General features: G+C 52.2%; 1 protein-coding gene across 1 annotated transcript in view; it reads left to right on the top strand.

Moving 5' to 3' along the window:
- Window positions 1-886: 886 nt before the first annotated feature.
- Window positions 887-26,691, top strand: part of UBE2H (ubiquitin conjugating enzyme E2 H) — a 49,340-nt gene continuing 23,535 nt past the window's right edge. The window contains exon 1 of the mRNA XM_050970009.1: window positions 887-1,029. Coding sequence (XP_050825966.1) covers window positions 977-1,029 — 53 coding nt within the window. The 5' untranslated portion in view covers window positions 887-976. The remainder of the gene's footprint in view (window positions 1,030-26,691) is intronic.

The following is a 26,691-nucleotide window of genomic DNA, read 5'->3' as shown; positions in this document are numbered from 1 at the left end:
TATTCTCAATGGGCAGACCCCATATGCTGGATGGGCAAACCCCATCCTCTGTATAGGCAAACCCCATATGCGGTGTGGGCAAACCCCACATTCTATATGGTCAAACCCCTTATACTGTATAGGCAAAACCCATATGCTGTATGGACAAACCCCACATTCTATATGGGCAAACCTCATATGCTGTATGGACAAACCCCATATTCTATATGGACAAACCCCATATTCTATATGGACAAACCCCATCTGCTGTGAGGTGGTTCCCTGATCCCGGTGGGAATGGGAAATCGGGGAATAAGGGGGTGTCAGAATCCATGGGAAACAAGGAAGAGAGTGGGAACAGGGGGAGCCGTGGGGAATTGTGGAAAAACAGTGGGAATGGGGGAGCCATGGGGAATTGCAAGGCCCTGACATAGGTGCACCCCGTATTTTGTGAGGTGGTTCCCTGGCCATGGTGGGAACGGGCAAAATGGAGCTGGTGGAATAAGAGGAGTGTCAGAATCCATGGGGAACGGGGAGGACGCGGGGAATACGGGGAGCCGTGAGGAATTGCGGGGGACGTTGGAAAGGGAGGAACTGGAGCTTGCGGCCCCAGCGGGGCCTCGAACCCGCGGCCCATCCATCATTTCCCCCTCCACCTCCCCGCTCAGAACTACAACTCCCGGCGTGCCTGGGGGCCGGCGGAGCGTTGAGGGCGCGGCCAATGGTAGCGCCGCGGGGCGGTGACGTCACCGCGGGTGACGTCAGGGGTCCAGAGAGAGGCTGGGGCAGAGGCGGCCGGAGCGGCTGAGGGAGCGCGAGCGGCGCGGGGGGGCCCTGTCGGCGACAGCGGCGACAGCAGCGGCGACAGCGACAGCGGCGGGTCCCAGCGCCTCGCGGCCCGGCGTTATCCCGCTCCCCTCGGCGCCGGGCGGCCCCGGCCCGCGGCGGCGGCGGCGCTGACAGCCCGCCCGGAGCCCCGGGGGCGGCCGCGGCCACCATGTCGTCCCCCAGCCCGGGCAAGAGGCGGATGGACACCGACGTGGTCAAGCTGTATCCTTGCCGTGCCCCCCCCCGGGCCCACGGGGGAAGAGGATTCCCCCCCCCTTCCCCCCCACGGCCGGGCCTGCAGAGGGATGGGAGGGTGGGGGGCACCGGGGACCCCCGCTGGGGTCGCCCCCCAAACCCCCCCCCATTCACACCCCCGCGGCCTCTCCTCGGAGCTGGGGGTCGGATCTGCCCTCCCCCCCTCAGCAGGGGAGGCCTAACCCCCCCCTTCTGCCGTATTTTGGGGGGTTTTTCCCCTCTGTGGCTTGACAGGCGGCCCTGGGGGTGTCTCTGCAGACCCCCCTCGGTGATGCCCCCCTAATCTGGGTGCCCCGCACCCCCCCTTGCCTGCCCTGGGCAGGGCGACGAGGGGGAGAGCAGTTCCAGCAGCCACAGCCCAAAGAAAGGCTTTTGTGGGGTTTATTATTATTATTTATTCCCCCTTCTCACCCCGCAGTTCATGAAGCTTCTGGTGCCGGCTTAGGGATTTGATTTTTTGGGGAGGACGGGGGGGGTCCCTCGGGGTCTGGCTCAGCGGACCCAGGGGTGGGTGAAGGGCATCGGGGCCCGAGCCCGTCTCCCAAGAGGTTTATGTAACCCTCCAGGTTTGGTTAGGCTTTATTACTTTTTATTTTTCCCCTTCTTCCTACATAGATCTGTTTATATTTTTCCTCCTTGTTTTTATTCCTGGCCCTTTACGGGGCGGTGAATCCCTTTTTTCTCTCTGTCTGGAGAGTGGGTGGCGTTGAAAAATACCATTGGGAATTCGGTTCTTGGGATTGTTTTATTAATAGTTTTTGTTTACAAGGTGGTGGTGTGAGCCGGGAAAGGGTAGCAATGGCAAGAGTGGATGAAATGTTTCTCGGATCAGTATCCTGAACGTGCCCGACCTCCCTCAGCAGGACTCGGGGCAGCTGGCTCTGCCCTGCTGCTGTCGAGGGGTCGAGAAACGGGCCTGATTTAGTTCCCAGAGAGAGATAAACAAACTTATCTGGATTTGGTGGTGTTTTTTTGGAGGGGGGGGGAGGGAGGAGCAGCAGCAGCGCTCCTGTTTGTGGCTTATCGAAGGAAACTTGTCTGACGTTCGCGCAGCGCCTTTCTCCCCACAAAGCTGCTCTCGGTGTATTTTTCGCCCTGTTTTTAAGCAAATAGGAAATGAGTCCTGATGGTGCTCGAATCGGAGCTATTTTTATCCGGGGGTTTAAAGTTACACACATGTCAGACTCCGCCAATTGCGATCGATGCTTAATCGCACCGGGAGGAGGGTCGGGAATTCCAGCTGTTCAGCGAGGGGAGAAAACCTTTCTTAGGGATACCCTGGAAAGAGCTCGGGCCGGAGAGGGGCCGAGGCCCAACCTGATCGCCTGCTGCTCTGTTTCCCTTTCCCCTCCCCCTCTCTTTTCCTTTTTTTTTTTTTTTTTTCCCTTTTTGTTCGGTTCCTTGCCGGCTTCTCCAGCGATCGCAGCATTTTGGAGGACAAAGAGCAGGTTTTCCCTGCGAAGTGGCTTTGCCCTGTGTTTCTAGGAGCTGGGTAGGTGGGAAGCCCCGAATATCCGGGATTCCTCTCGGTGCTGGGCAGTTTCTGCCCTGCTCTTTCTGCCCCCTGACAAAAGGAACCCCAGTGGCTTTTCCAAAAGCAAAGCTCTTGTTGTCGGCTCTGCTTTCCTTGTTTTCTGAGGGGTGAGGGTTAGAGCAGTCGGTCTCCTGCGGACAACAAACTTAGGAAGTTGGATGTGTCAGATGACTCCTCAGCACTCCTCCCTCCCTCCCTCGCTCCCTCCCTCCCTCCCCAGCCTTTTTTGTTTGTCTGCCTGACTCGCCCGGGGTGAGCAGCTCGCTAGGCCCTGGCTCCCGAGACGCTTCCCTGGGGAATCTCCCCCTCTGGAAGCTGGTCTGAAATCAGGCTCTCCTTTGAGGAGGGTCTCTCTCGATGCTGGCCAGGGAAGGGACTGAAGGAATGTGCTTGAGGGCATCTTCTCCTGGGGCTTTCAGGGTTTTGTTGCTGTGGAGGGTTTTTGTTTGGGGTTTTTTACCTCCCCTTTTTGCTGCCATTTTCATTACAGTTTCCCTTTTCATCTCCTTTCCACATCTCCAACAGAGAATAATAGTATGGATTTATGGCCTGCCAAGGGCTACCTTTCCCAGTAGGGAGGGGGCACGAGCAGGGTGAATAACACTCCTGCCTTCTCCTGCTCTGACAGGTTTAGGAGCTGAGCGAGGTCTTTTTATGGTTCCTATTTTCAATCCTGCCACGTCCGTGTCCTTTTGTGGATGCCTCTTTGTGAGGAGGGAAAGGGAGAGGTGCCTGCTCTCCGTGGGGCTGCAGGAAGGGCAGAGCTCTGCGGGAATGTGTGCAGCTGATGTTTAATCATCTCCTGGACCAGGATGTGCTCCAACTCCCCGTCACTCATTGTCTCCCTCCAGACTGGGTCTGTGGTCCTGGGGCTGGGAAAAGAGAGCCAGAATCCCTCCTCCCCCTTTTGGGGGGCTCCAGCCCAAGTTTCCTGGGTGACCTGTGACCTTTCAGAGCAGAGGTTTTGCAGGAAGGCTCCGTGCTCCCCAAAACACCTCTGGGCCCGCTCGCCAGCGGCCTGGAAGTGAAGGGTTTTCCCACTGGGAAGCCCCCAGGCTCCAGGCTAGGCCTGTCCAGGTAGCTCCCACCCTGGGGACGGCAGAACGGGGGCTCCCCTTTGTGGTTCCCCCCGGTTTTGGGGCGAGTGCCAGCCCCGGAGCCGTGTTTGCAGGGAAAAGGCCTTGAGCTCTCACAACTCCGCGGATTGGCTGCTCTGTTACTACCCGGAAACCGGGCCCGGGGCGGAGCGAGGCTGCAGCTGATGGGGTGCCCCTGCCAGGGTGTTTACACCCATGGGGGGACCCACCCCGGCACCCCCGTCCCCCCCAAACCCCGGGGCCGTTTCCCGTTCCAGCCCCGGGGTTCATTGTTCCGTGGCCGCTGCGCTCGCAGCTTCCCCTTGGCCGGGAGTTTATTTAGTGCTGATTTATTTTCCTCCTTTTGTGGAGAAACGCTGCTGGCTGCCTTGTAGTCCCCGAGCTCTATTTTTAAGCGTCAGAGCTGGAAAAGGGAAGTGTCACCCTGTTTTGTGCCTGAAAGGAATTATAAATAGTGGCCAGCTTTGTTTGAATCTCCCTGTGCTGCCCAGTTTGCAGAGCCAGGGGTTCGGGAGCGTAACTCACGGAGCGTTGCACTCCCTGCTAATTTTAGGCTCATCCTGAGTCAAGGAGAATAAAGGTACAAAGCTCCTTAGTTTACCTGCAGAGCGTTTTGTAATCCCAAAACTCCCCCAGCCGCGTTTGCTCCGTGGAGGCAAAGGGTAGGACAGAGTTTACATTTGGGATGAATTCCTTTTTCTGGTCATTATAGGCTTACCCTGCACTTATCATCCCACTTGAACACCTTCCAAGAGCGGCGTTGAGCAATCGCGGGGTCACGTGGCTTTGTTCTCTTTGGCCTGTCCCCAGGGAAGAGCGTGTGCACTGGAATGTCTTGTTTTGGTAGGGTTTGGTGGGCCTTTGTTGTTTTGTTGGGGTTTTGTTTTTCTTGGGTTTTTTTTGTTTTGTTTTGTTTAAAAGGATGGATATTTCTGGAAACTTTGAATGTAAATTTTCGAATGTCACGCTACGCTTCTTTCTGCTCCACTTCTGGGGCTCTATTTTAATGAGGTCTCCAGGGATGAGGGGAATCGTGTGGTGATGCTTCACAATGCACAAAGACATGGCAGCAGCCCCTTCCCAGGACTGGGAGAGCCCCCCTCTTTTCCAGAAATGCTGTCACAGGTGGTGGTTTATAAATCAAATCAGGTAAATGTGGCTTGGGAGGTGGTGCCTGTCTTCAGGAGAACTTGAAATCCATAAATCTCTGCCCAAACCAAACCAACTGGAGGAAAATAAATAATCTTTGTAGCCTAAATGACAACTTCCAAGGGTATCATCTTGCTGCTTTTAGAGCAGAATTCCGAGTCTTTGCTGGTGGCTGGATGGTTTTTTTTCCCAAAAAATTGGCTGGAGCTGGAAGTTCACTCTCCCTTTGTTGCTTTGTCATTTGCAATGGGGAGGATTTGGGAGCTGGGGCTCCTCGAGCAGGCCTAAAGCCAAGTGCACCTGTTTAATCATGGAATTGCCACAGCCATGGAGTTCAAACTGGGAAATATGGATTTGCTGCAGGCTGCTTGGAGCAGAGTGCCTGTTGGAGCCTGACATCCCAGCCCTGCTTAAAAGAATAAAAATAGGGGTCATTTTAATTATTTCCCCATCTCATTCCTTAGATTCAGAGCAGAGTTTTTGGAATATTGAGTAGTCTGGCAGGATGATGCTTCCCAGATTCCCAGTTCTGAAGTGGCATTAGGGCCCTAAATGCTGAGTAAACAAATTCTAGAGGCCTTTTCGTTAAAAACCCCAAAAGTGAACACGGGAGTTCAGGAAAACAAACATTCCCTGTAAAATGGTCTCCTTGCTCTCCCTTCCACTGGGTGCAGGAGGTTGTGCCAGCTGCTTTTCCTGGCTTTCCTAGGGAAGTGTAGTAGGGGATTGTTTTTAGGTGTCACCACGACTATTTTACAGTCCTGGTGAGCTTTTGGAAGCATCTCCCGGAGTGACTCCCACGTGCCTGGCATTTCTGGGCAGCAGGAGCTGAGAATGGGAGCTGGGAGCTGAGCTCCCAGCCCTGCAGACCCTGCCAGGTCCCAGCATTTTGGGTGAAGCAGGAGATGCCCCTCCATGAGGCCCTGCATTGTTTCATTTGCCAGGGGAAAATTACATTTAATATTCACAGGAGTGTTCTGTCCTGGTTCTGCTCATCCTTGTGCACTGGCATTAAATCATCATTGAATTTTTTTTTTAATGTTTTGGGGTTTTTAAAATTAATTTCTCCTTCAACCTCACCCTTAATTCCTGTCCTACCCTGTTCCTGGAGGAGCAGACAGTCTGGAAGCTGAGGGAGTAAATCCTGGAGTGCCTCCTTGGGAGCTCACACCTGGATCACTGCAGGAGATCATTCCTGCAGCCTTGCAGCCTCCATGGGAATGCCATCACAGGGGGAGGTACCTGAGCATGGAGGTGATTCCCAAAGGGACAACTCCCTGCACAGCTGTCCCATCTTGGGCATGATCCCTGCCCTGTGTCCTGGGGGAAGCAAAAGCAAAGGAGTGCTTAAACTGAAGGTTTTGATAAAGTTTTTTCCTCTTTGTTTCCTTGGAATTTTTTCTTCCTCAACTGAAAGTCCTGATAGACTTTTTCACTCTTTATTTCCTTGGGTTTTAATCCTAAACTGCAAGTCCTGATCGACTTTTTTCCTCTTTGTTTTCTTCTTTTTTCCCCTAAATTTCAACTCTTGATAGACTTTTCCCCTCTTTGTTTCCTTGGGTTTTTTCCCTAGATTGAAAGTCTTGACAGACTTTGTCACTCTTTGTTTTCTTCTTTTTTTCCCCCTAAATTTCAACTCTTAATAGACTTTTCCCCTCTTTGTTTCCTCAGGTTTTATTCCTAAACTGAAAGTCTTGATAGACTTTCCCCTTCTTTATTTTCTTCTTTTTTCCCCCTAAATTTCAAGTCTTGATAGAATTCCCCCCCCCCTTTGTTTCCTTGGGTTTTATTCCTAAACTGCAAGCCCTAATAGACCCTTCCCCTCTTTGTTTTCTTCTTTATTCTCCCTAAATTTCAGGTCTCGATAGACTTTCCCCCCCTCTTTGTTTTTCCCTGAATTTCAAGTCCTGATAGACTTTTCCTCTCTTTGTTTCCTTATTCTAGGAAACATTTATTTCTTATTTATTCTGGGTTTTATTCCTAGATTGAAAGCCTTGACAGACTTTTTCCCTGTTGATTTCCTTGGGTTTTTCCCCCCTTTCCATCAAGGCAGAGCAGCAGGCATGGGGCCGTTGGGAAGGGAAGGTGCCTCTGGAAGCACCCAGAGCTGGGTGCAGTGGCACCAAATGTTCTCAGCACCTGTTGGTGCTCGGTGCCCTTCTGAAACCGTGATTTAATTGGGCCATCCCCGGGGTAAACACATAACAGGTTGTTGGGAAGGAAGGAGAGAGCCCACAGTTAAAGTGACAGGCTCCCATATGGAGCAGATTCCCAGCCAAACTCCTCCTGCTTTCACTGTCTGCTTAAGTCAGAGGTGATCCCACGCTGAGGCAGAAGTGCCTGAATTTTCCTGCTGTCCTGGGCTTTATTCCTGCAGCAAAAATGCTGAATAACAATTTTTTTTCCCCTAAATATGAGATGTGAATTATAGATGTGGGTGTGTGTATCAGAGCTCAGCGCTTCACTGTGTGTCTTGCAGTGTGCATTCAGCTCCTCTCCTTTCAGTGCCTCCATTTCCCTGTGGATTTTGTCCATGGCTTTCTGGAACCATGAGCACAGAGCTCTGCTCTTTGTTTCTCCTCGCTAGACTGGAGCTCGTGTGACTGAAGGATCTCCTGACCTTGGCACCTCTGCTTTGCACTGGCTGCTGCAGCCCTGTGGGTCCCAGCAGGAGCCTCTGGATGGATCCCCCAGCACATCCCAGGGAAATGGGCTCAGCTGGTTCTGTTGCTTTTCCCTGCTTCTTTCATTCCTTTCTCTCACCTCCTTGGGATGCTCAGGCCTTGGTGTGGATCCCCCTGGAGTGCTGGTTAGTGCAGAGGAGTGCAGGGATTCACTCTCCCATCACCAGGGCATCTCTTCCCAGGATTTCCAGCTGCTGTCCCCCCTCATCCCATCACCTTAACAACCCCTCACCTCCAGCTGCTGCCTCCTCATCTTCACTCTCCATCTTTTCCCAGCTCCTCAGCCTCCCTAAAGAACTGTCTGAGGTTGAGGGTGGATTTAATCTCTTGGAAAACAGTGATTTGCTGCTTCTTGTGTATCCAGTAATGATAGGGTTGGTTCTGGATTCAGGACTTGGCCACTGTTTTATTTTGCAGCTTCCAAGAGCCATCCTCTAATCTTAAATCACTTCACTGATTCCCTGGAGCAAACTGATGCAGCCTTGCAGGAGAAGCCAAATCACTCCCAAATCACTTGGCATGGAGGGGTGGATCATTTGTAAACTGAGCTGGTGGTCTGTGGACTGGAATCCCTTTAAATTGGGAATTACAGAGCAGGGCTGGACGTCCTGCATGATCCATGATCCACATCCAGGAGGTGATGGAGGCTCCCAGATATTCGTGACTCAGCCTCAGGAAGGGCTAGAGCCATTTTGGATTGTTTTTGCTGAGGGTCAGATGCTGCTTTCCAGAGATTGCTGTGTTTCCCTGTGCCTGCTTTCCTTGGAATCACTACAAGAAAATAATTTTTTATTATGGATTGTACAAATGGAGTGTCTGGGTGGGTAATTCTGCAAGGTTTTGCAATCTCTGGCTTTAATTGTTTGGGGGTTTTTGGTGTTATTTCCTTAAAAATGAATGTTTTGAAATTGTTGATGTTTTCTTTGGGAAAAGTTGACATTTATGACAGTTGCTGCCTTTTAGAGGAGCTTCACCCCTGAGGCTTTGTGTCATTCCCTGTGAATGGTTGAGGTTAAAAGCTGACAGTTGATTATTCAATAAATTTTGCATAATTTACCTAATTCCAGGGGGCTTTTACCTGGCTTTGAGCAGTGGCAGGGGGGCCTTGGGGTGGAAATGAGGCTGTGCAGGTCCTTGCTGCCTTCTCAGTGTCACAGGTGTGTCACAGCACAGTTTGTGGCACTGCAGTGGGGATCTCTCCTAAAGCCTGCTTGGGACAGGCTCTGGGGATGGGAGGAGGCAGAGGGGTGAGGAGGTGCTGCCCTGCAGGATGGAGGAGTGGGACTGGGGCAGGAGGAGCTCAGGCTCCCTGCTCCCAGCCCTGGAGCCAGGAGTGCCAGGGGAAGGTGAGCTGGAGGATGTCTGCAGCAGGAATGGACACTGGCTGGCTGTAAAATCTGGGGGGTTGAGAAAACAAAACACATTTTAGGGTAGGATCAGCTCTTTACACAATTTACCAAGCACAACCCCTGAAAAAGTAAAAACCAGTGTGTGATACTGAGCCTGAGTGTCCTGGATTAACCTCCACCGTGGTAGATTAATGGATGCAAAGTTGAAAAGATTGATAAATTATTAACTTAACCACACTGGCAATTTTTTTTTTTTTTGTGGGCTGTGGAGCTTTGTTTTGTCTTGGTGCTGGCAGGTCCAGGCCTGCTCTGAGGCTGTGTCCGAGGAGACACCCAGCTTCTGCAGCAGGAAAGCTGCATGAGAACACAAGCCTGGCTTGTCTGAGCAGAGATGGAAAGTGATTTTGTTCTTCAAGGAGTTTCTAAATGAAAATGCTGTTTTAGAACTGGGCCCTGAAGCTCTTGGATCACCAGCGTGGCCACGGTTGTGGAGTTAAGGCTCCTCTTGGTTTTAGGAAATGAAGCTGCTCCTTTAAGCCTGGCTCAGTGGAGTGTGAGTGGTGTGAAGGCAGATCTTTCTGTAGTTTGAAAAGGGCCAGCTTTAGCTTTCAGGTGCATTTGGGATGGGGAGTTTTTGGCTTTTTAAAAGATAATATTGGGAGGTCTGCACGGAGAGGAACCTGGAGGAGCAGAACCTGGAATCAGGGGGTGTTTGACTGGGAAGGACCTCGAAGGTCATCCAGTTGCCACCCAAACCATGGGCAGGGACACCTTGCACTAGCCCAGGGTGTCCCACACACCCCATCCAGCCTGGCCTTGGGCCCTGCCAGGCCTGGGAGCCCCACACTTGCCTGGACAGCAAGAACATGAGGTGGCACTGGTGAGAGATGAAGCCCAAAAGTTGCCTTTGGTTCATGGCTGCTCCCAAACTGATTTGTTCAGGCAAAACCCTTTTCTAATTGATCTTTTGTTTAAATTCTCCTTTTATTTCCCTTTTTTTTTTTCCTTGTTGGGAATGGGGGGAGGTTTCTGCCTGCTGCTAAGTCGGGTGAAAGCTGCTCCAGCAGGGGAAGCCACCGCTCCCTCACCCTCCTCCTGCTGAAGGCAACTGAAACTGGGTTTGTTTTTCTTCTGTCTGATGCCATTAATTCAGACTCAGTGACCTTCCCCCTGAGATCCCCAAAGCCAGGAGGGCTGGACCTGGTCTCACATGGCAGCCAGGCAGGTTTTAAAGCTCACAATGCCCCGGCTGCTTTCGTGCTGAGCTCATGTTCTGCGGCAGGACGTGCCCGTGCCCATGGCTCAGCAGCACTGGGATCCTTTCCCAAGGCACCCACATCCCCCTTGGCTCTGCTGCTGAGTTTTAGGAACTCTCTGAACACAAAGCCAGGTTTGGAAACCAGCAGGGGCTTTGTTTGGATCAGAAGATAGTCAGGGGCTGATTTGTGCTAGTTTTGGGAATGCCCTTGCTCGGGTATCCTCAATTTCAGAGTCAAGGGGGCTGAAATAAAGGAACAGTCCTTCCAGGAGTGCAGCAGCTATCCTGGGAATGTCAGATCTCTGCAGGGGCTTTGTTTGGATCAGAAGACAGTCAGGGGCTGATTTTCATCAGTTTTGGGAATGGCTTTGCTTGGGAATCCTCAATTCCAGGGTCAAGGGGGCTGAAATAAAGGAACAGTCCTTCCAGGAGTGCAGCAGCTATCCTGGGAATGTCAGATCCCTGAGTGACTCAGCGTGGTTACACTGATTTATTCCTTGCTGCTCCTGAAGCCACCTCTTACTTTTTGTTTCCCACTGTTTATATTTTTTCTTTTGAGGCTGTGTCAGTGTTGAAGTGAGGGAAGCAGTGGAAATAAGGAAGCTGAATGATCAGTGCTTTGTTTAACGTCGTTGGTAACTCAATACTCCTGGCTCAGGGGAGGAATCCGTGCCTGGCTATTGGAGAAAGCTCAGATCCCAGCAGGAGAAAGTGCTTTGAGAAGGGGGCACTCAGGGCTGGGTTGAAAAGTTGGGATGTCAGAAATCAGATCCCGGTAAGTCAGAGCCAGAGCCTGTGTTCCTTGAAAGGGAAGGTATGTGAGGAGGTGTTAACTCACCCTGCTCCCACTGGAGCTGCTCCACGCTTTTTTCAACTCCCGTGCCTCCTGGAAAGCTCCAGGGGCTGGGATTTAAACACATTTTGTCATGCTCACAACTGCTGAGAAAGCTGCAGGTTGCTCAGAATCCACCGGGTTTATTACTTGATGGTTTCTGCTGTGGTTTGTTTGGTGCTGCCATGAAAAGGTAATTTGAATTATCTTTTAAATGCTTGCCCAGTTTGGAGCAAAAATTGCCCAGAGAATCACCTCCTCTTGCAGACTGGGTTGGAGGCAAAACCAGTGTGGAGAAAAGCCAAACACCAGTGACAGGGGTGCAAGTGCCTCAGACCCCAGTTTGGCAGGACTGAAGAAATATTCCCACCTGGTTTTAGGAAATTCCCAGTTAAACTGTGAGCCCTGCTTGAGTCACTGGTCACTGCTTGAAGTAAAATCGAGACTTGAGCCTTGCCAGATGAAACAAAAGCCCCCCTAAAAGTGATCTGATGAGCAATAATGTGCCCTGATGGATCCCTTTCATCCCTGGCAGGGCCCCATTTTGCATGTCAAGGTTTGCCATGACTTTGCTTTTGCTCTGAGATCAGGAAATTTGCTGACCTGTATTTAAAGCATCTGCACATCCTGGTGCTAAACTCAGTTTTACAGGTTTAGGGAGTAGATGGTGGAGGACAGGGGTGTGTTTGGCTCTTCTGGGTGTCCCAGAGGGTCAGATCCTCCTCTTGGGATTTCCAGCTGCTCTCCCTGAGCTGCACCACAGCAATCCCTGCAGCTCCTCAGCTGTGGTCCCAAACTGCCAGAGCTTTTAAATGGCACTTCTCTGGAAAAAATCAGAAATTTTCCTCACTTCTGCAGGAAATTTATTGGAAAAGAGTGAGGGGTTAGCAAAGATTTGCCTGTTTCCACCTGTTTAAATGTAGCAAGAAATGGGTTTGTGCAGGGATTCTGTTGTGGCACAGTGCTGAGAGAGAGCCCTGCTGCTGCTCCTGCCTTTTCCCAACGTGGCTTTGGGGCTTTTTTTCCATTAGTTTTTTTCTGGAGTTGGTTGGATAAGTGGGAATTGGTGTGTGAGAAGAGTTTGTGTTACAGCACAACAAACCTAGTCGATCTTTAGGGTCCTTTCCACCCCAAAATTCCATATTAACTGGCTGCTCTGAGTCTGAACCAGCATCTCTGCCTTGGTAGAGGCAAATTTTAGTCCTGTGCTGACAAATGTTGAGGTTGCTGGAGTTTGCTTCTTTTTGGACTTCAGCTTTTTGCAGGGGCTTCCTGCTCAGTGTGGCTGGGACACAGCAGGATTCTGCAGGGCCCAGGAGATGCATTAGTGGGGTTTTCTAAAGAGTTTTGGAGCTTTTTTTCTTAGCTCAGTAGCCACTGAGTCCTTTAAGTTGTCCTCTGTGGCTCTTGGTGGCTTCCAGAGTCACAGATTTCTCTGGTGCCACCTGAAGTTCAGTGTCATTAAGGCATTTCAGGATATTTTGTGTGTGAGTTTCTCTTGCCAGTTTTCTCCAGACTGGGAAAGCTCCAGAGGTGACCCCTGGGACAGGTGAACTCCATAATCCTCTGCAGGTTTTGGTTCATTTCCAGGGGCACTGGGAATGTGCTGCTGAGCATCCCAGGCAAAGCTGGATGGGGCTGTGATGCTGAAGGCTTTGATACTTTTACAAGGTGCTTCAAACAGCAAATAAGCCCTGAAAGGGGAACTTCCCCCAATCCTGTCGGGATACAGGACAGATCAGGAGCAGGAACCACTTGGCTCAAGCAGATCCTTTGGGTGCAGGTGTGAAATAGTGCCCACATTTCCCATTTTGGGTCTCCTGAAGTGCCCCAGGAGGCAGCAGGACCTTGCCACGTGCCCATCCCTCTCTCAGGAAGTGGCTGGGGCTGCCACAGGCGTCACAGAAACCCACATCAGCTGCTTTTTAGGTCATTACCAGACTGGGCTAAATTTAGCCTGTGAGCCAGAAGAGGGAGGTTTTGGATCCCAATTCCTGCCCCATCCCTGTTTCTGGGCTGTGCCCTGCAGCCAGCCCTGCCTCTGCTGAGATCCCCAGGGGTTTAATCCCCCTGGGCAGGGACAGGGCTGAGCTTGGCTTGGGAAGCTCCTGGAGGAGGAAGTGGAGGTGGAATTGCAGGGAGGAGTAACAGGACATGGAGCTTCTGTATGGATCAGGGGTTTGAGTCCCATCCAGGGCTGCCAGTGTGGCCAGGAGGAGACTCCTGTATGGAGCAGCTCCATATCCCAGAAAAGTGTGGCTTGCTGAGCTCTGGTTGCTGCTGGAGATTTGTGTAGGTTTAGGGTAAATGGAGGAAACCACTTCTCTCTTTACCCTGTAAATTTATCTCAAGGAAGGAATGTTCCCACTTTTTTTTTTTTTTCCTTCCAAGCCCCACATCTCTGCTAAAATTGTCAAATGGCAGAGATGAGTAAAGGGGAGGAAAATAAGTCACTGTGGCAGCACAAGGGAAAATTGCTGGGAGCAGTGTGCTGGTTCTGGAATTCCAAGCTGTCTTTATGTGGACTTCCTTGATTGTTGCAGCATCCTGGTTCTCTGAGCAGCACACTGGTTAATTGGGATTTTTTTTATTTGTGGATTAGTAATACTGTCCTCCAAATGGCTTCAAGTGTGTCAAGGCTGCTTAATTCTGATTTATTGAAGCAGGCTGTGATAAATGTGTGCCTTTGAAAGGCTGCCTGGCCCTGCCGGAGGTCACCTGGAATTCAGAGCATCTGGCAGAGGTCGGCTCCAGGCTTTTTGTTCTGTGCTGGGGAAAATCAGGGGGTTTTTATCAGCTCCTCTCTGAAGGAGGAGATACTTCAAACTTGGTGACAAAATCCCACTTTTCAGGCAGCTGCACCTGCTAACGACTAAACTGTTAATTAGTTTTTAGTGCAGTTGCAGTGGTGTTCCTTTGTCTCTGCTATAATGGTGATTCAAAGAGAGGATGTCAAGGAATCTTCTGTTTCAGCTGAATTTGACTCATTAGGAGAAAGCTCTGCCTTCACTCCAAACACAGCCCGAGAGCTGGGACTGGCAGTGTCCTGCCAGCACCATTTGTCCTGACTGTGTGGGGTGTATTCCAGGCCTGCACCCAAAGCTCAACTTCCAGTTTGAGCTGACTGCTGGTGTTTTTTTCTTTTTGATCCACACCACAAACCCCAGGTGTTGTTATTCCTGTGGGGAAACCTCCAGGTGAGTTTTTCTTCCTGCAGCACTGTGAAATACGAGGCCATGAATTTAGGGATGGCTGATTTGTGAAACTCCCCTGGCTCTGAGTTGAGAGGGAAGGGATGATGAAGCCTGAGCAGATGTGCTAGAGCAAGATCTGGATCAGGAGTGTGGATGAGCTGCTCCTGATCCCAGCAGGTGCAAACTCACCCCCGTGTCCTGCTTTCCCTCTCCAAGGGGATTTGGTGCTTCTGGGTGGGGAATTTACATCCAAGAGCTTCCAGCAGTGACAGCACCTTGCAGACTCTCCCAGGGAAACATCCCAGCCTTTCTCAGCCCTCTCACTCCACACCTTGGAGGTTGTTTTGGAGGAATCTTGGCCACAGTGACCAGGACTTTGTGTTCTACCAACACCCTCTGCTCTTCTGCTGCTGCTGTTACCAAAAAAAAAAAAAAAAAATCCCTTTTTCCTTTCATTGGGTTGTGCTGGTGTCACCTGTGCCAGAGGGGCTTTAATGAGCCCTTCCAGTGCTTTAGGGGGTTATAAAAGGAGGGAGAGGGGTTTGGAATGGCCTAGGGGGAAAGGCCATAAACTGAGAGAGGGGAGTTCTAGGGCTGGGCTGGAACTGCCAGAGCAGCTGGGGCTGCCCCTGCATCCCTGCAGTGTCCCAGGCCAGGCTGGACACTGGGATGGAGCAGCCTGGGATGGTGGGATTGGAATGGGATGGGATTGAAGGTCCCTTCCCACCCAAACCATTCTGGGATTCTGGGACTTGGGACACTCAAAATCCATCCCGAGGGATTTTGATGGAAGTTGGGGATGGAAAAGGGAAGGGAGACCCTTCCTGGAGTCCTGAGATTCCCAGTGAAGCCCCCGGATCCCAAAATTCCTTCCTAGAGCAGAGTCAGGGTGGGGATGGATCCAATCCCAGGCTGGGAGAGCTGGGAATGGAGGGAATTCCTGGGAGAGGGAGACTGGGGTGGGATTTTGGGAAGGGATTCCCAGAGCAGCTGGGGCTGCCCCTGCATCCCTGGAGTGTCCCAGGCCAGGCTGGACAGGGCTGGAGCAGCCTGGGATGGTGGGAGGTGTCCCTGCCCTGGCAATTGGGTGGATGTGGATCATCTTTAGGATCCCTTCCCACCCAAACCATTCCATGATTTTAATCCCTTCCTTCCTGTCACCAGAGGCTTCCCACAGTCAGAGAAATCCCCAGTGCTGGAGAACAGCCTGGACCTTCTCCTTCTTCTCCTTCTCCTGCAGCTGCTGAGCCAAGAGGATTTCCAAAGCCTCCAAACCATAAAAAAATATTAAAAAGAAGTGTTTCCCATGGCAGCCTTCAGCATGGCAGCTGTGCTGGGCTCTGGGCACCCTCCAGTCCTGGCTGTGGTGTTGCCCAGCCCTGGCTGTGTGTGTGCTGGCCAGCTCAGCTCAGCCATTCCCAGATGCACACAAAGCTCCTGGGCTTTGCTGCTCCCTCCTTGGCAGCTCCTGGGGGGATCTTTGTTCATTCCAGCCTGGCTCTCTCGCGTCTTCCTCTGGAACACAAAGTGTCTTTAGACCTTCAGCTTGCAGGAAAATCCTGTGCCAGGAATCCCTTGGGAAAGGCCAAAACCCCTTGGAAGCTCAAGCCTGAAAATGGCTTTTTTGTGAGCGAGTCGTTCTTGGTGCAGAGATGGTGGGAGCTGGATCAGGAGGAAATGCTGGGATTAAAGGAAGCACCAGCCTGATTTCCTGAGCTTCCTGGGCTCTTAAGTGAACTTTTTGCAGGTGGTTTGGTGATTCAATGAGCTTTTTGCAGGTAGTTTGGTGATTCAATGAACTTTTTGCAGGTGTTTTGGTGATTCAATGAACTTTTTGCAGGTAGTTTGGTGATTCAGTGAGCTTTTTGCAGGTGTTTTGGTGATTCAGTGAGCTTTTTGCAGGTAGTATGGTGATTCAATGAACTTTTTGCAGGTGTTTTGGTGATTCAGTGAGCTTTTTGCAGGTGCTTTGGTGATTACCTGCCCCAGTGTCAGTCTTTAATTTCCATTCTAAGCAGAGTTGGCCAGGCTGGGTTGAACTTGGAGCAGCCTGGAGCAGTGGAAGGTGTCCCTGCAGGTGGGACTGGATGCTTTGAAGGTTCATTCCAAGCCAAAGCAGGCTGTGATTCCACTTTTCCAGAGTTAATGGCTCGATGGGTGGGAGCCAGTGTTGGAAATGGTGTGTTTGTATTTTCTCAGGAGTGATCCATGCAGTGGGATCCCACCTGACCTGGCAGAAAGCTGAGTGATGAACTCAGATTTATTAATGAGCTCTTTAAATAGAAGTGGCCACATGCACTGGACAAAAATGAGGGACAAAGGCACCTGTGCAGCCCTGGGCTGTTGGATGTGTTTATGGGATGCACTGGGGAAGCCACAGTGCCCCATTGCCCTCATTCCACTGGGAGGATGAAGAGGATAATTGGGTTAATAGCTGTGACAGTGGCACCTTGGATTGCTGCAGGGATTTCTGTACAAACCCCTGGCATGCAGGAAGCTCCTGCACCTTTTCCTGTGGCTTCAGTTTCCTGGTGTGTGGCTTTGTGGTGGTTTTATGTGGCAGGTGACCTGGAAAGAAGGAAAATTTTATAAACTTCAGCTGTGTGTAACCAGGGTGCTTGTTCCTAAATCACTTGGGGTTTTTCTGCTTTGGTGTGAGAGAAAAAAAAGGGAAACTGTGGTTGTTGTAACTTCACCAGGTCTGTGATTCAGGTTTGGAATTTGGGTTAAAAACCCGAGGAAATTGTGTGTAAATCCTGCCTGAACTGCTCCTTTAAAACACTTTGAACAAAGCCAGGGAGGGGGGAAGCAAATCTGATCCCTGTGGAAGTTGTGGCAGGGAGAGAAGGGAACAAATCCATCCTCTGGGGTTTGGGAGGGATCTGTAAGAGGCACAGCACCCTCAGGTCCCCAACTCCAGGATATTTCCATGTGGGATTGGGAGGAGCTCTGCAAAACAACCTCACTGTGGAGATGGAGCAAGGAAAATGGAGTTTGGGGGTGCTTGGGGAGCAGGAAAGGAGAAACCCCCCAGGATTCTGATCCTGGCAGCCCATGGAGAGCTGGGTAAGCATTACCCCAACCAAAGGAGCAGGATCCTGACCAGCTCTGCAGATGGGTTTCAGATCAGCCTTTCCAAGGTGGGGCTGTTGCCTCAGCACTTCAGGAAGAATTTTGGGTGCAAGCCCCTTCCCCAGGCTCGATGTTCATCCTGATTTTCCCCTGCTTGTGAGCTGCTCTGTGCCTTTTCTGCTGCACCTGAGAAGCAGAAGAGCAGAATTTCACTTGTTCTTGAAAAAAAAAGTGTATTTTTAATAGTGTTTTGAATGGAACAAAAATCCCCGGGTGCCTCAGGAAGATCCCCGTTGAAAAAACCAGCTGGTGCATTCCTTCAGGTTGGGTGCTGGGAAATCTGCCCTGAGGGCAAAGCAAGATTTTCCTCTGTGTTGCTTTAGGTTAGAGGAACTGCACTTATCTCAAGCTTAAATTCCACATTCAGTTGGCTTTTATTTCCTCCACCTGTTCTGGAGAAATCCCAGTGGGTTTGGAGATTTGTTTTAAAGCTCTTTTCTCTGGGGATTGGCAGATAAAGAACCAGGAAGGCTCAGAACTGCTGGAGCTTCTGGCTCAAGTAGCAAAGAATTCTGGAACAAACAACTGGGCAATGGCCTCAAACTGGAGAGGGTAAGTTGGGATTGAATCTTAGGGAGAAATTCTTCCCTCTGAGGGTGCTGAAACCTTGGCACAGCTTGGCTGGGGCTGCCCCTGGACCCCTGGAATTGTTTAAGACCAGGTTGGACACAGGGTTTGGAGCAGCCTGGGATGGTGGGAGGTGTCCCTGCCATGGCAGGGGTGGCACTGGGTGGTTTTGAGATCCCTTCCCACCCAAATTTAATGGTTCTGTGAGATAGCAGGGGACAAATCACCCCCAAAATATCTTTGGGAGACCTTATTGCTGCTGAGGTGGGAGCAGGAAACTCCTGGTGGGAGGCAGTCCCTGCTGGGAGTTTGGATTTGAAGCACAAAAGCCAATTATTGAGGAATTAAGGTTGAAGCAGCTTTGTGAGCACAGAGCTGCCTCATTTCCAGTGGCACTGTCCATTTCTGTGGGCTCTGAGTCTGGTTCAGGGCTCCAGCCCTGCTTGCCCAGGCTGGAATTTCAAGGAGTTGGTGCTGTCTCAGCTCTGAAAACCATGGGTCAATAAACCTGGTGCAGGTGGGATCAGGAGATGCATCCCTGGGTGTTCCTGGTGGGGTTGGCAGGAGCTCTGCAGAACCACCCCACACTGGAGAGAGCTCAGTTCTCCTGGGTGGAACCAGGCCTGGGGAGCAGGGCAGCCAAACTCCCACTGATTCTGCTCCAGGAGGCCATGGGGGATCCTGCTGGGATCCTGGGCAGGACTTTGGAGGTGTTTCCTCCCCCTTGGGATGTTTCTGCAGCTCAAGGTTCAGTTTGTTCCTGGGAAGCCTCTCCCAGGCCTGGTTTTTCTTGGAGCATCCCAGTGTGGGGTGTTTGTTAAAGCAGTTCTCAGTTTCACACTGAGTCCTTAGGTCGGTGCTAGGCTGGAGTTTGAGCTGAGGATCAGCATCTTCTCCCTCACTCTCTGTGCTCCATTCAGCATCTGCTGCAGGCAAGGAAAGGTCCTGGCAGTGGGCAGCAGAGAGCATGTGGAATCTGCCTCCAGAACTGGACCTGCTCCATGCCAAAGCTAAATTTAAGCTTCATTTATTTTAAGCTTAAAATATTTCCTTTGACACTTTCTCTTTCCTGCCATGAAACTCTTTTATCTGGTTTAAAATCAAGACCTTGACACAATTCTAGTTTTGTTTTTTTTCCTTGAATAAGCCCTTGCCAAAGCTCAGCTCTTGGCCTCCTCTGCATCTGCTTGGAGTGCAAACATCTCATCCCAAGGGTTTTCCAGCAGGAGGAGATGGATGTTTGTCCCTTGGGGGCTTCGTGTCACTGTTACTGAGGTGCTTTGAGGCACTTTCTGAATGACTGTGGAGGTTTCTGCAGGGGAAGAAGCATTTCACCAAGATCTACAAAAACCTAACCCAAACTCCCCCTGGGGCAAAAGGCCTCATCTTAAAATAATACCTTTTTTATTTTTTTCCTGTGCAGACTAAATTGAAGAAATATTTGAATATGTCAGAGCAATCTGCTTTTGACAGACCTGCTGCATTCTTGTAAATCACAGGATGAGGCCCAGCCCCAAAATAAACTCAGCTCTTGGGCTTGGTGGCAGGTCTAGCCCAGGTTTGGGGTCACGCTCAGTGCTGTGGTTTCACAACCAGGGCTTCTCTTTCACAAGAGGTTCAGCACTTCCTGAATCCTCCCAAAGAGGAAAGGAACCCTTGCCAGCACACCTGGAAAAAAAGCAAAGGTTGTATTTTCTCCTTCTGATATTTCTCTGAAAGCACACTTGAAATTTCTGGCTCTTGGAGAAGTTGATGGTTTGTACACAAACCACTCGATTCCAGCAGTGTGTCCCATCTCCATGGAAACCAGCTCCTCTGGGTGGGAGCTGGGAGTGATGCAAACATTCAGTCTGGTGCTGCAGCTCATGGCCAGGTGTGTGACCAGCAGAACCTCTCCAGGTCCTCCTCAGTGCTCCTGCACCCGGCTCTGCTCCCCCTGAGCTGGGACTCTCACTGGGGCATTCCTCTGCTTGCTGATTATTCCCAGCTCTCAGGAGCTCCCTGCCAGCTCTCAGGTCACACTGGAATCCTGGGATGGTTTTGCCTCTCCAGTTATCCAGGAATCCTCCCTGCATTCCCCCTCTGTGGGTCCATTTAAGGAGTTTGCTCATTGACAGTGGCCTCTAATTAGGTGTTAATTGCCCCTCTTGGGCCCCTGCTTGGCTTTTCCTGAGATTGAAGGAAATCTCCTGCTTGTGGAGGTGGCTTTGTCACTGTGGTCACACACGGGGACATCCCTTCAGCTTTATTGATCCCACCTTCAGTCCAGCTCCCTTCCATCAAATCCAGTCCCCTTTAGAGTCCCTGGGCCAGCTTCTCCTCACCTTGACTGAAGCTTCTCGCTGCCAGGAGGGTGGAGGTCTGGTTTAAAGGGCTTGAGGTGTGTTTATGGGATGGAGGAGGGGATCCCTGCTGCCACCACTGCAGTCACTATTGGCCCATCCCCTGGAAGCTGAGCACAGTTCTGGACGAGTCTGTCCCAATCTGATTTCATTAATGAAAAACCATGAAATAACAGAGTCAAGGAATCATTTTAGTGGGGAAAGGCCTCTGAGCTCAGCCAGCCCAACCATTCCCAGCACTGCCAAGGCCACCCACGTCCCCAGGTGCCACATCCACATGGATTTAAATCCCTCCAGGATGGGGACTCCACCCCTGCCCTGGGCATTTCCAGTGCCTGACCACCCTTTCCATGGAGGAATTGTCCCAAAATCCCCCCAGCCCCTGCCCTGGCCCAGCCTGAGGCCGTTCCCTCTGCTCCTGTCCCTGTTCCCTGGAGCACAGCCTGACCCCCCTGGCTGTCCCCTGGCTGTGGGAAATGGATTTGTGAAGAATTTGTAAAATTGGATAGAATGTTTATATAGTTTGGTATATTTGTATGTAAATATTCAGATAAGGTGTGTTGATTTAGGAAGGTTATAGAATAGAGGTGATATTGTTGAGAGAGGTTTTAAAGGAGGGTTTTGTAAAAATATTAGATATTTTAGAGATTTAGAATGTGGTTTACTATTTATTGAGGTTGTTAATAGAATGAAATCTTGTAAAACAGCTCTCAGTTACCCCGTCTCTACAAAAACCAACATCCCCTCCTGGCAGGGACTTGTGCAGAGCCACAAGGTCCCCCCGAGCCTCCTCTGCTCCAGGCTCAGCCCCTTCCCAGCTCCCTCAGCTGCTCCAGACCCTTCCCAGCTCCTTTCCCTTCCATGGATAAAAGCTCCAATATGAACCTGCCTCTTCTTCTCTGCAGTTGAAACTTTCCAAGGGAGCAGCAGAGGGCTGGGGAGGGCAGGGAGAGGATTTATTTCTGCAGGAGAAGGGCAGTGCTGCTCCCTCCAGCCTGGAAGGGGGTGCCCTTTGTCTCCTGTGGTGCTTCTGGGGAAGGAAAAGCAGCTTGGGGGGAAAATGCTGACTTGGGTGGTGCTGGCTCAGAGCAGCCAGCTCGGCTGCAGAGTGTCTCCAGGGAAAAGCTGACTTTTCCTTCTACCTTCTCTTCATTACTCCAGTTTCTTGGCACAAAGCTGGGTGGAAATCAGCCAGATGTAAATCACCAGGAGCTCCAAAGCCAGCAGGGCAGGCTGGAGGCTTTGCTGGAGCAGTGTTTTTTTCTCCCCAGATCCCTGCTTTCATCCAGAAGGTGCCTTTGCTTCCCAGGAAAGTTGATGGGGTCACTGGTGACCAAGGGATTTGTCTGGGGGAAATCTGCCATCCTTATGTGGAATTGGGAGGGATGCATGTGGAATAATTGAAAAATTCTTTTTTTTATGTGTGATTTCTTCCCTCAGGCAGGTAAAACCTGGTGGAGAGGTGGCAGGAAGGGCTTTTTTCATAGCAAAGCTGCATTTCCAACAAGGAAACTCTTGTGTGCAGTAAAATGAAAGCTCAGCAGCCAGGCACAGGTTGCTGTTCAGTTATTAATTCCCAATTCCTGCCCTTCCAGGGCGTTTTTGGCAGCAGACAGAGCTGGTGTTGTCTTACAAGGAGTGAAACCCCCTCTGTGCTGAGGTGACCCTGCTTCACTTGTCTCAAGGATCAGGAGAGCCAAGGGAAGCTGTTTGTCCTCTGAGCTTTCCAGGAGTGCTTTGCTGTCCTTTTGCTGTGTTCTGTAGGATTCAAATCAGTTCTGTGGCTTTCAGAGCTGTGGGATTGCTGCAAAAGTCCACTTCAGACTCATGGGATCCCCAAATGGTGTGGATTGAAAGGGACCTTAAAGATCCTGGGCAGGGCCACCTCCCAGTGTCCCAGGTGCTCCATCCCAGTGTCCAGCCTGGCCTGGGACACTGCAGGGATGCAGGGGCAGCCCCAGCTGCTCTGGGAATCCCTTCCCAAAATCCCACCCCAGTCTCCCTCTCCCAGGAATTCCCTCCATTCCCAGCTCTCCCAGCCTGGGATTGGATCCATCCCCACCCTGACTCCGCTCTAGGAAGGAATTTTGGGATCCGGGGGCATCACTGGGAATCTCAGGACTCCAGGAAGGGTCTCCCTTCCCTTTTCCATCCCCAACTTCCATCAAAATCCCTTGGGATGGATTCTGAGTGTCCCAAGTCCCAGAATCCCAGAATGGTTTGGGTGGGAAGGGACCTTCAATCCCATCCCATTCCAATCCCACCATCCCAGGCTGCTCCATCCCAGTGTCCAGCCTGGCCTGGGACACTGCAGGGATGCAGGGGCAGCCCCAGCTGCTCTGGCAGTTCCAGCCCAGGCAGGAATTCCTCATTGCCCAGATCCCATCCATGCCTGCCCTCTGGCACTGGGAGCCATTCCCTGGCTCCTGTCCCTGCAGGCCTTGTCCCCAGTCCCTCTGCAGCTCTCCTGGAGCCCCTGCAGGCCCTGGAATGTGCTGGAAGCTCTCCCTGGAGCCTTCTCCTCTCCAGGGGAACATTCCCAGCTCTCCCAGCCTCGAGGGGCAGAAGGGAGCCCTTGGAGCATCTCCCTGCTCTCCTCTGCTCAGCTCCAGGTGCTGCTGCTGGTGACTCCAGCTCTGCAGGTGGGATCTCATCAGGGCAGAGTAGAGGGAGAATCCAGAGGAAGGAGAGTTGGGATTTACCCCAGGAGTGAGAGGATAAACCCCAGGAACTGCTTGGCAGAGACCAGAGCTGGGCTGGGTGCTAGAGCAGCCCTTTCCTTAAGGCACAAACTCTGAGGGTGCCCTGTGGCAATGGGAATTCCTGCCTTGAGGGAAACCCTCGGATTTTAATATGGGAATAATTTTAGCCTGGAGTTCTCATGAAGTTTGCAACAAATCAGGTGCTCAATCCACCTCTTGCTGCTCCAAGAAACCACAGCTTTTTTGTGGCCTTTCTAACCTTTTTGACTTGTAAAAGTCCTTTTTTCTGGTGCCCTGCAGGGCTGGAGGAGGGAAGTGAAATGTGAGTAAGGGCAGGGAGTTGGGGCAAACAGGGATAAAGGGAAATTGGGAGAAATATTCCTGAAAGCATCCAAGGTGCTGGCTGTGGTTTCACGTGCAGCACCTGGGGATGGATCAGGAGCAGGAGGGACTGGGGAGGAGGCAAAGCAGCTTCCAGAGGCTCGGGGGCAGGGAGGGACTGAGCTGAGCTTGCCCTTTGCTGCCCACGCAGGGAGCTGGGAAATCCTGGAGCTCGTGTGCCTTTGGGAGAAAACAACCATGAATAACCATCAGCTGCACTCCTGGAGGTCGCTGGTGTTGCACAAGTGCTGCTTGCAAAGGCTGCAGGAGAATTCCCACCTCTGACACCTCAGGTTTCCATCCAGCAGGTGCTGCAGAGCTCTTCACAATGGAAACAGCTGGCTGAGTGTTCATCTCATTTTTAAATCATCTTTTATCACAAAATCCGGTGACTTGTTTGCTCCAAGGCAGCTTCTCTGCTGAGGTGGCAGAGCTGGATGATTTCTTTTTGATGTTTTGAATCTGTTCAGGTGTGCTGTTTGGTTTTCCTTCAAGTTCAGGATGATTTCTCTGGGGATGTCATTCACCTGCAGACAAGTGTCATGGCAGAGATCCTTAAAAATTCCTAATTGCTCATCATGGCCCTCAACCCATCTCTCACTTCAGTTGTAACCCCCAGATAAATCCACAACTTTATTTTTCTACAGGATATTCCAACTTTCTGCTCGTCTTTGCCATTTGTGAATATTTTTAGCTGGAAAACTCATTTTCCCAAGCTTGTAACTAATGTTAATTTTCAAGAAACTTAATGAGAGGATTTTTTTTTGTTTGTTTGTTTTTGGAGTGAAATGTTTGCCAGGAAAAAGCCACTGAGCCCTGTGAGCAGACAGACCACCTGCAGGCCGTGATGTTCAGCTGGGATGTGGGGAGGTCTGGGTGTGAAGTCAAATCCTCACAAATTTTCTTTGATTGCTGCAGGGGAAATGCAGCCCTGCAGGAGGATGGGGAATTGGGAATTTGACCCTGGAACAGGCAAATCCACAGTGGGCACTTCTTCCTGACTGCTGGACAGGTCCTGCCAGTCCAGATTGGAAAGGTTTTGAGGGGATTTTGTCCTGACATAGAAAACCCAAAATGTTTTAAATTGCTTTTTATTCTGACTGAAGAAATGATTTCAGTTTCAGTTTCCTCAGTGAGTTCAGTCCTGAAAGCAGAGCCTTGATCCTGCAGGGAGTATGGGCTGTTCCTGTCCCAGGGACAGGGCTGTTCCTGTCACCCTGTCACAGGGACAGGGCTGTTCCTGTCACATTGTCACAGGGCTGTTCCTGTCCCAGAGACTGGGCTGTTCCTGTCACCCTGTCACAGGGACAGGGCTGTTCCTGTCACCCTGTCCCAGGGACAGGGCTGTTCCTGTCACTCTGTCACAGAGACAGGGCTGTTCCTGTCACAAGGACAGGGCTGTTCCTGTCACCCTGTCATGGGGACAGGGCTGTTCCTGTCACCCTGTCATGGGGACAGGGCTGTTCCTGTCACACTGTCACAGGGACTGGGCTGTTCCTGTCACATTGTCACAGGGAGTTTGGGCTGTTCCTGTCACCCTGTCCCAGGGACTGGGCTGTTCCTGTCACATTGTCACAGGGCTGTTCCTGTCCCAGAGTTTGGGCTGTTCCTGTCACCCTGTCCCAGGGACTGGGCTGTTCCTGTCACAGGGACAGGGCTGTTCCTGTCACATTGTCACAGGGCTGTTCCTGTCCCAGAGACTGGGCTGTTCCTGTCACCCTGTCACAGGGACAGGGCTGTTCCTGTCATCCTGTCACAGGGACAGGGCTGTCCCACTGTCCCAGGAGCTGGGCTGTTCCTGTCAGAGTGTCCCAGGAGCTGGGCTGTTCCTGTCAGAGTGTCCCAGGAGCTGGGCTGTTCCTGTCCCAGTGTCCCAGGAGCTGGGCTGTTCCTGTCCCAGTGTCCCAGGAGCTGGGCTGTTCCTGTCCCAGTGTCCCAGGAGCTGGGCTGTTCCTGTCCCAGTGTCCCAGGAGCTGGGCTGTTCCTGTCCCTGTGTCCCAGGAGCTGGGCTGTTCCTGTCCCCCTGTCCCAGGAGCTGGGCTGTTCCTGTCCCAGTGTCCCAGGGAGCTGGGCTGTTCCTGTCCCAGTGTCCCAGGAGCTGGGCTGTTCCTGTCCCCCTGTCCCAGGAGCTGGGCTGTTCCTGTCCCAGTGTCCCAGGAGCTGGGCTGTTCCTGTCCCAGTGTCCCAGGGAGCTGGGCTGTTCCTGTCCCACTGTCCCAGGAGCTGGGCTGTTCCTGTCCCAGTGTCCCAGGGAGCTGGGCTGTTCCTGTCCCAGTGTCCCAGGAGCTGGGCTGTTCCTGTCCCAGTGTCCCAGGAGCTGGGCTGTTCCTGTCCCAGTGTCCCAGGAGCTGGGCTGATCCTGTCCCAGTGTCCCAGGAGCTGGGCTGTTCCTGTCCCCCTGTCCCAGGAGCTGGGCTGTTCCTGTCCCAGTGTCCCAGGGAACTGGGCTGTTCCTGTCCCAGTGTCCCAGGAGCTGGGCTGTTCCTGTCCCAGTGTCCCAGGAGCTGGGCAGTTCCTGTCCCCCTGTCCCAGGAGCTGGGCTGTTCCTGTCCCCCTGTCCCAGGAGCTGGGCTGTTCCTGTCCCCCTGTCCCAGGAGCTGGGCTGTTCCTGTCCCACTGTCCCAGGAGCTGGGCTGTTCCTGTCCCAGTGTCCCAGGAGCTGGGCTGTTCCTGTCCCAGTGTCCCAGGAGCTGGGCTGTTCCTGTCCCAGTGTCCCAGGAGCTGGGCTGTTCCTGTCCCCCTGTCCCAGGAGCTGGGCTGTTCCTGTCCCCCTGTCCCAGGAGCTGGGCTGTTCCTGTCCCCCTGTCCCAGGAGCTGGGCTGTTCCTGTCCCCCTGTCCCAGGAGCTGGGCTGTTCCTGTCCCCCTGTCCCAGGAGCTGGGCTGTTCCTGTCCCAGTGTCCCAGGAGCTGGGCTGTTCCTGTCCCAGTGTCCCAGGAGCTGGGCTGTTCCTGTCCCAGTGTCCCAGGAGCTGGGCTGTTCCTCTCCCAGTGTCCCAGGAGCTGGGCTGTTCCTCTCCCAGTGTCCCAGGAGCTGGGCTGTTCCTGTCCCTGTGTCCCAGGAGCTGGGCTGTTCCTGTCCCAGTGTCCCAGGAGCTGGGCTGTTCCTGTCCCACTGTCCCAGGAGCTGGGCTGTTCCTGTCCCACTGTCCCAGGAGCTGGGCTGTTCCTGTCCCAGTGTCCCAGGAGCTGGGCTGTTCCTGTCCCAGTGTCCCAGGAGCTGGGCTGTTCCTGTCCCCCTGTCCCAGGAGCTGGGCTGTTCCTGTCCCCCTGTCCCAGGAGCTGGGCTGTTCCTGTCCCTGTGTCCCAGGAGCTGGGCTGTTCCTGTCCCAGTGTCCCAGGGACTGGGCTGTTCCTGTCCCAGTGTCCCAGGAGCTGGGCTGTTCCTGTCCCAGTGTCCCAGGAGCTGGG

This window comes from Serinus canaria, chromosome 1A (genome assembly GCF_022539315.1).
Source record: "Serinus canaria isolate serCan28SL12 chromosome 1A, serCan2020, whole genome shotgun sequence".
Classification (NCBI taxonomy): Eukaryota; Metazoa; Chordata; class Aves; order Passeriformes; family Fringillidae; genus Serinus; species Serinus canaria.
Note: the sequence above shows the minus strand (reverse complement) of the source record. Positions and strands in the feature narration are given on the sequence as shown.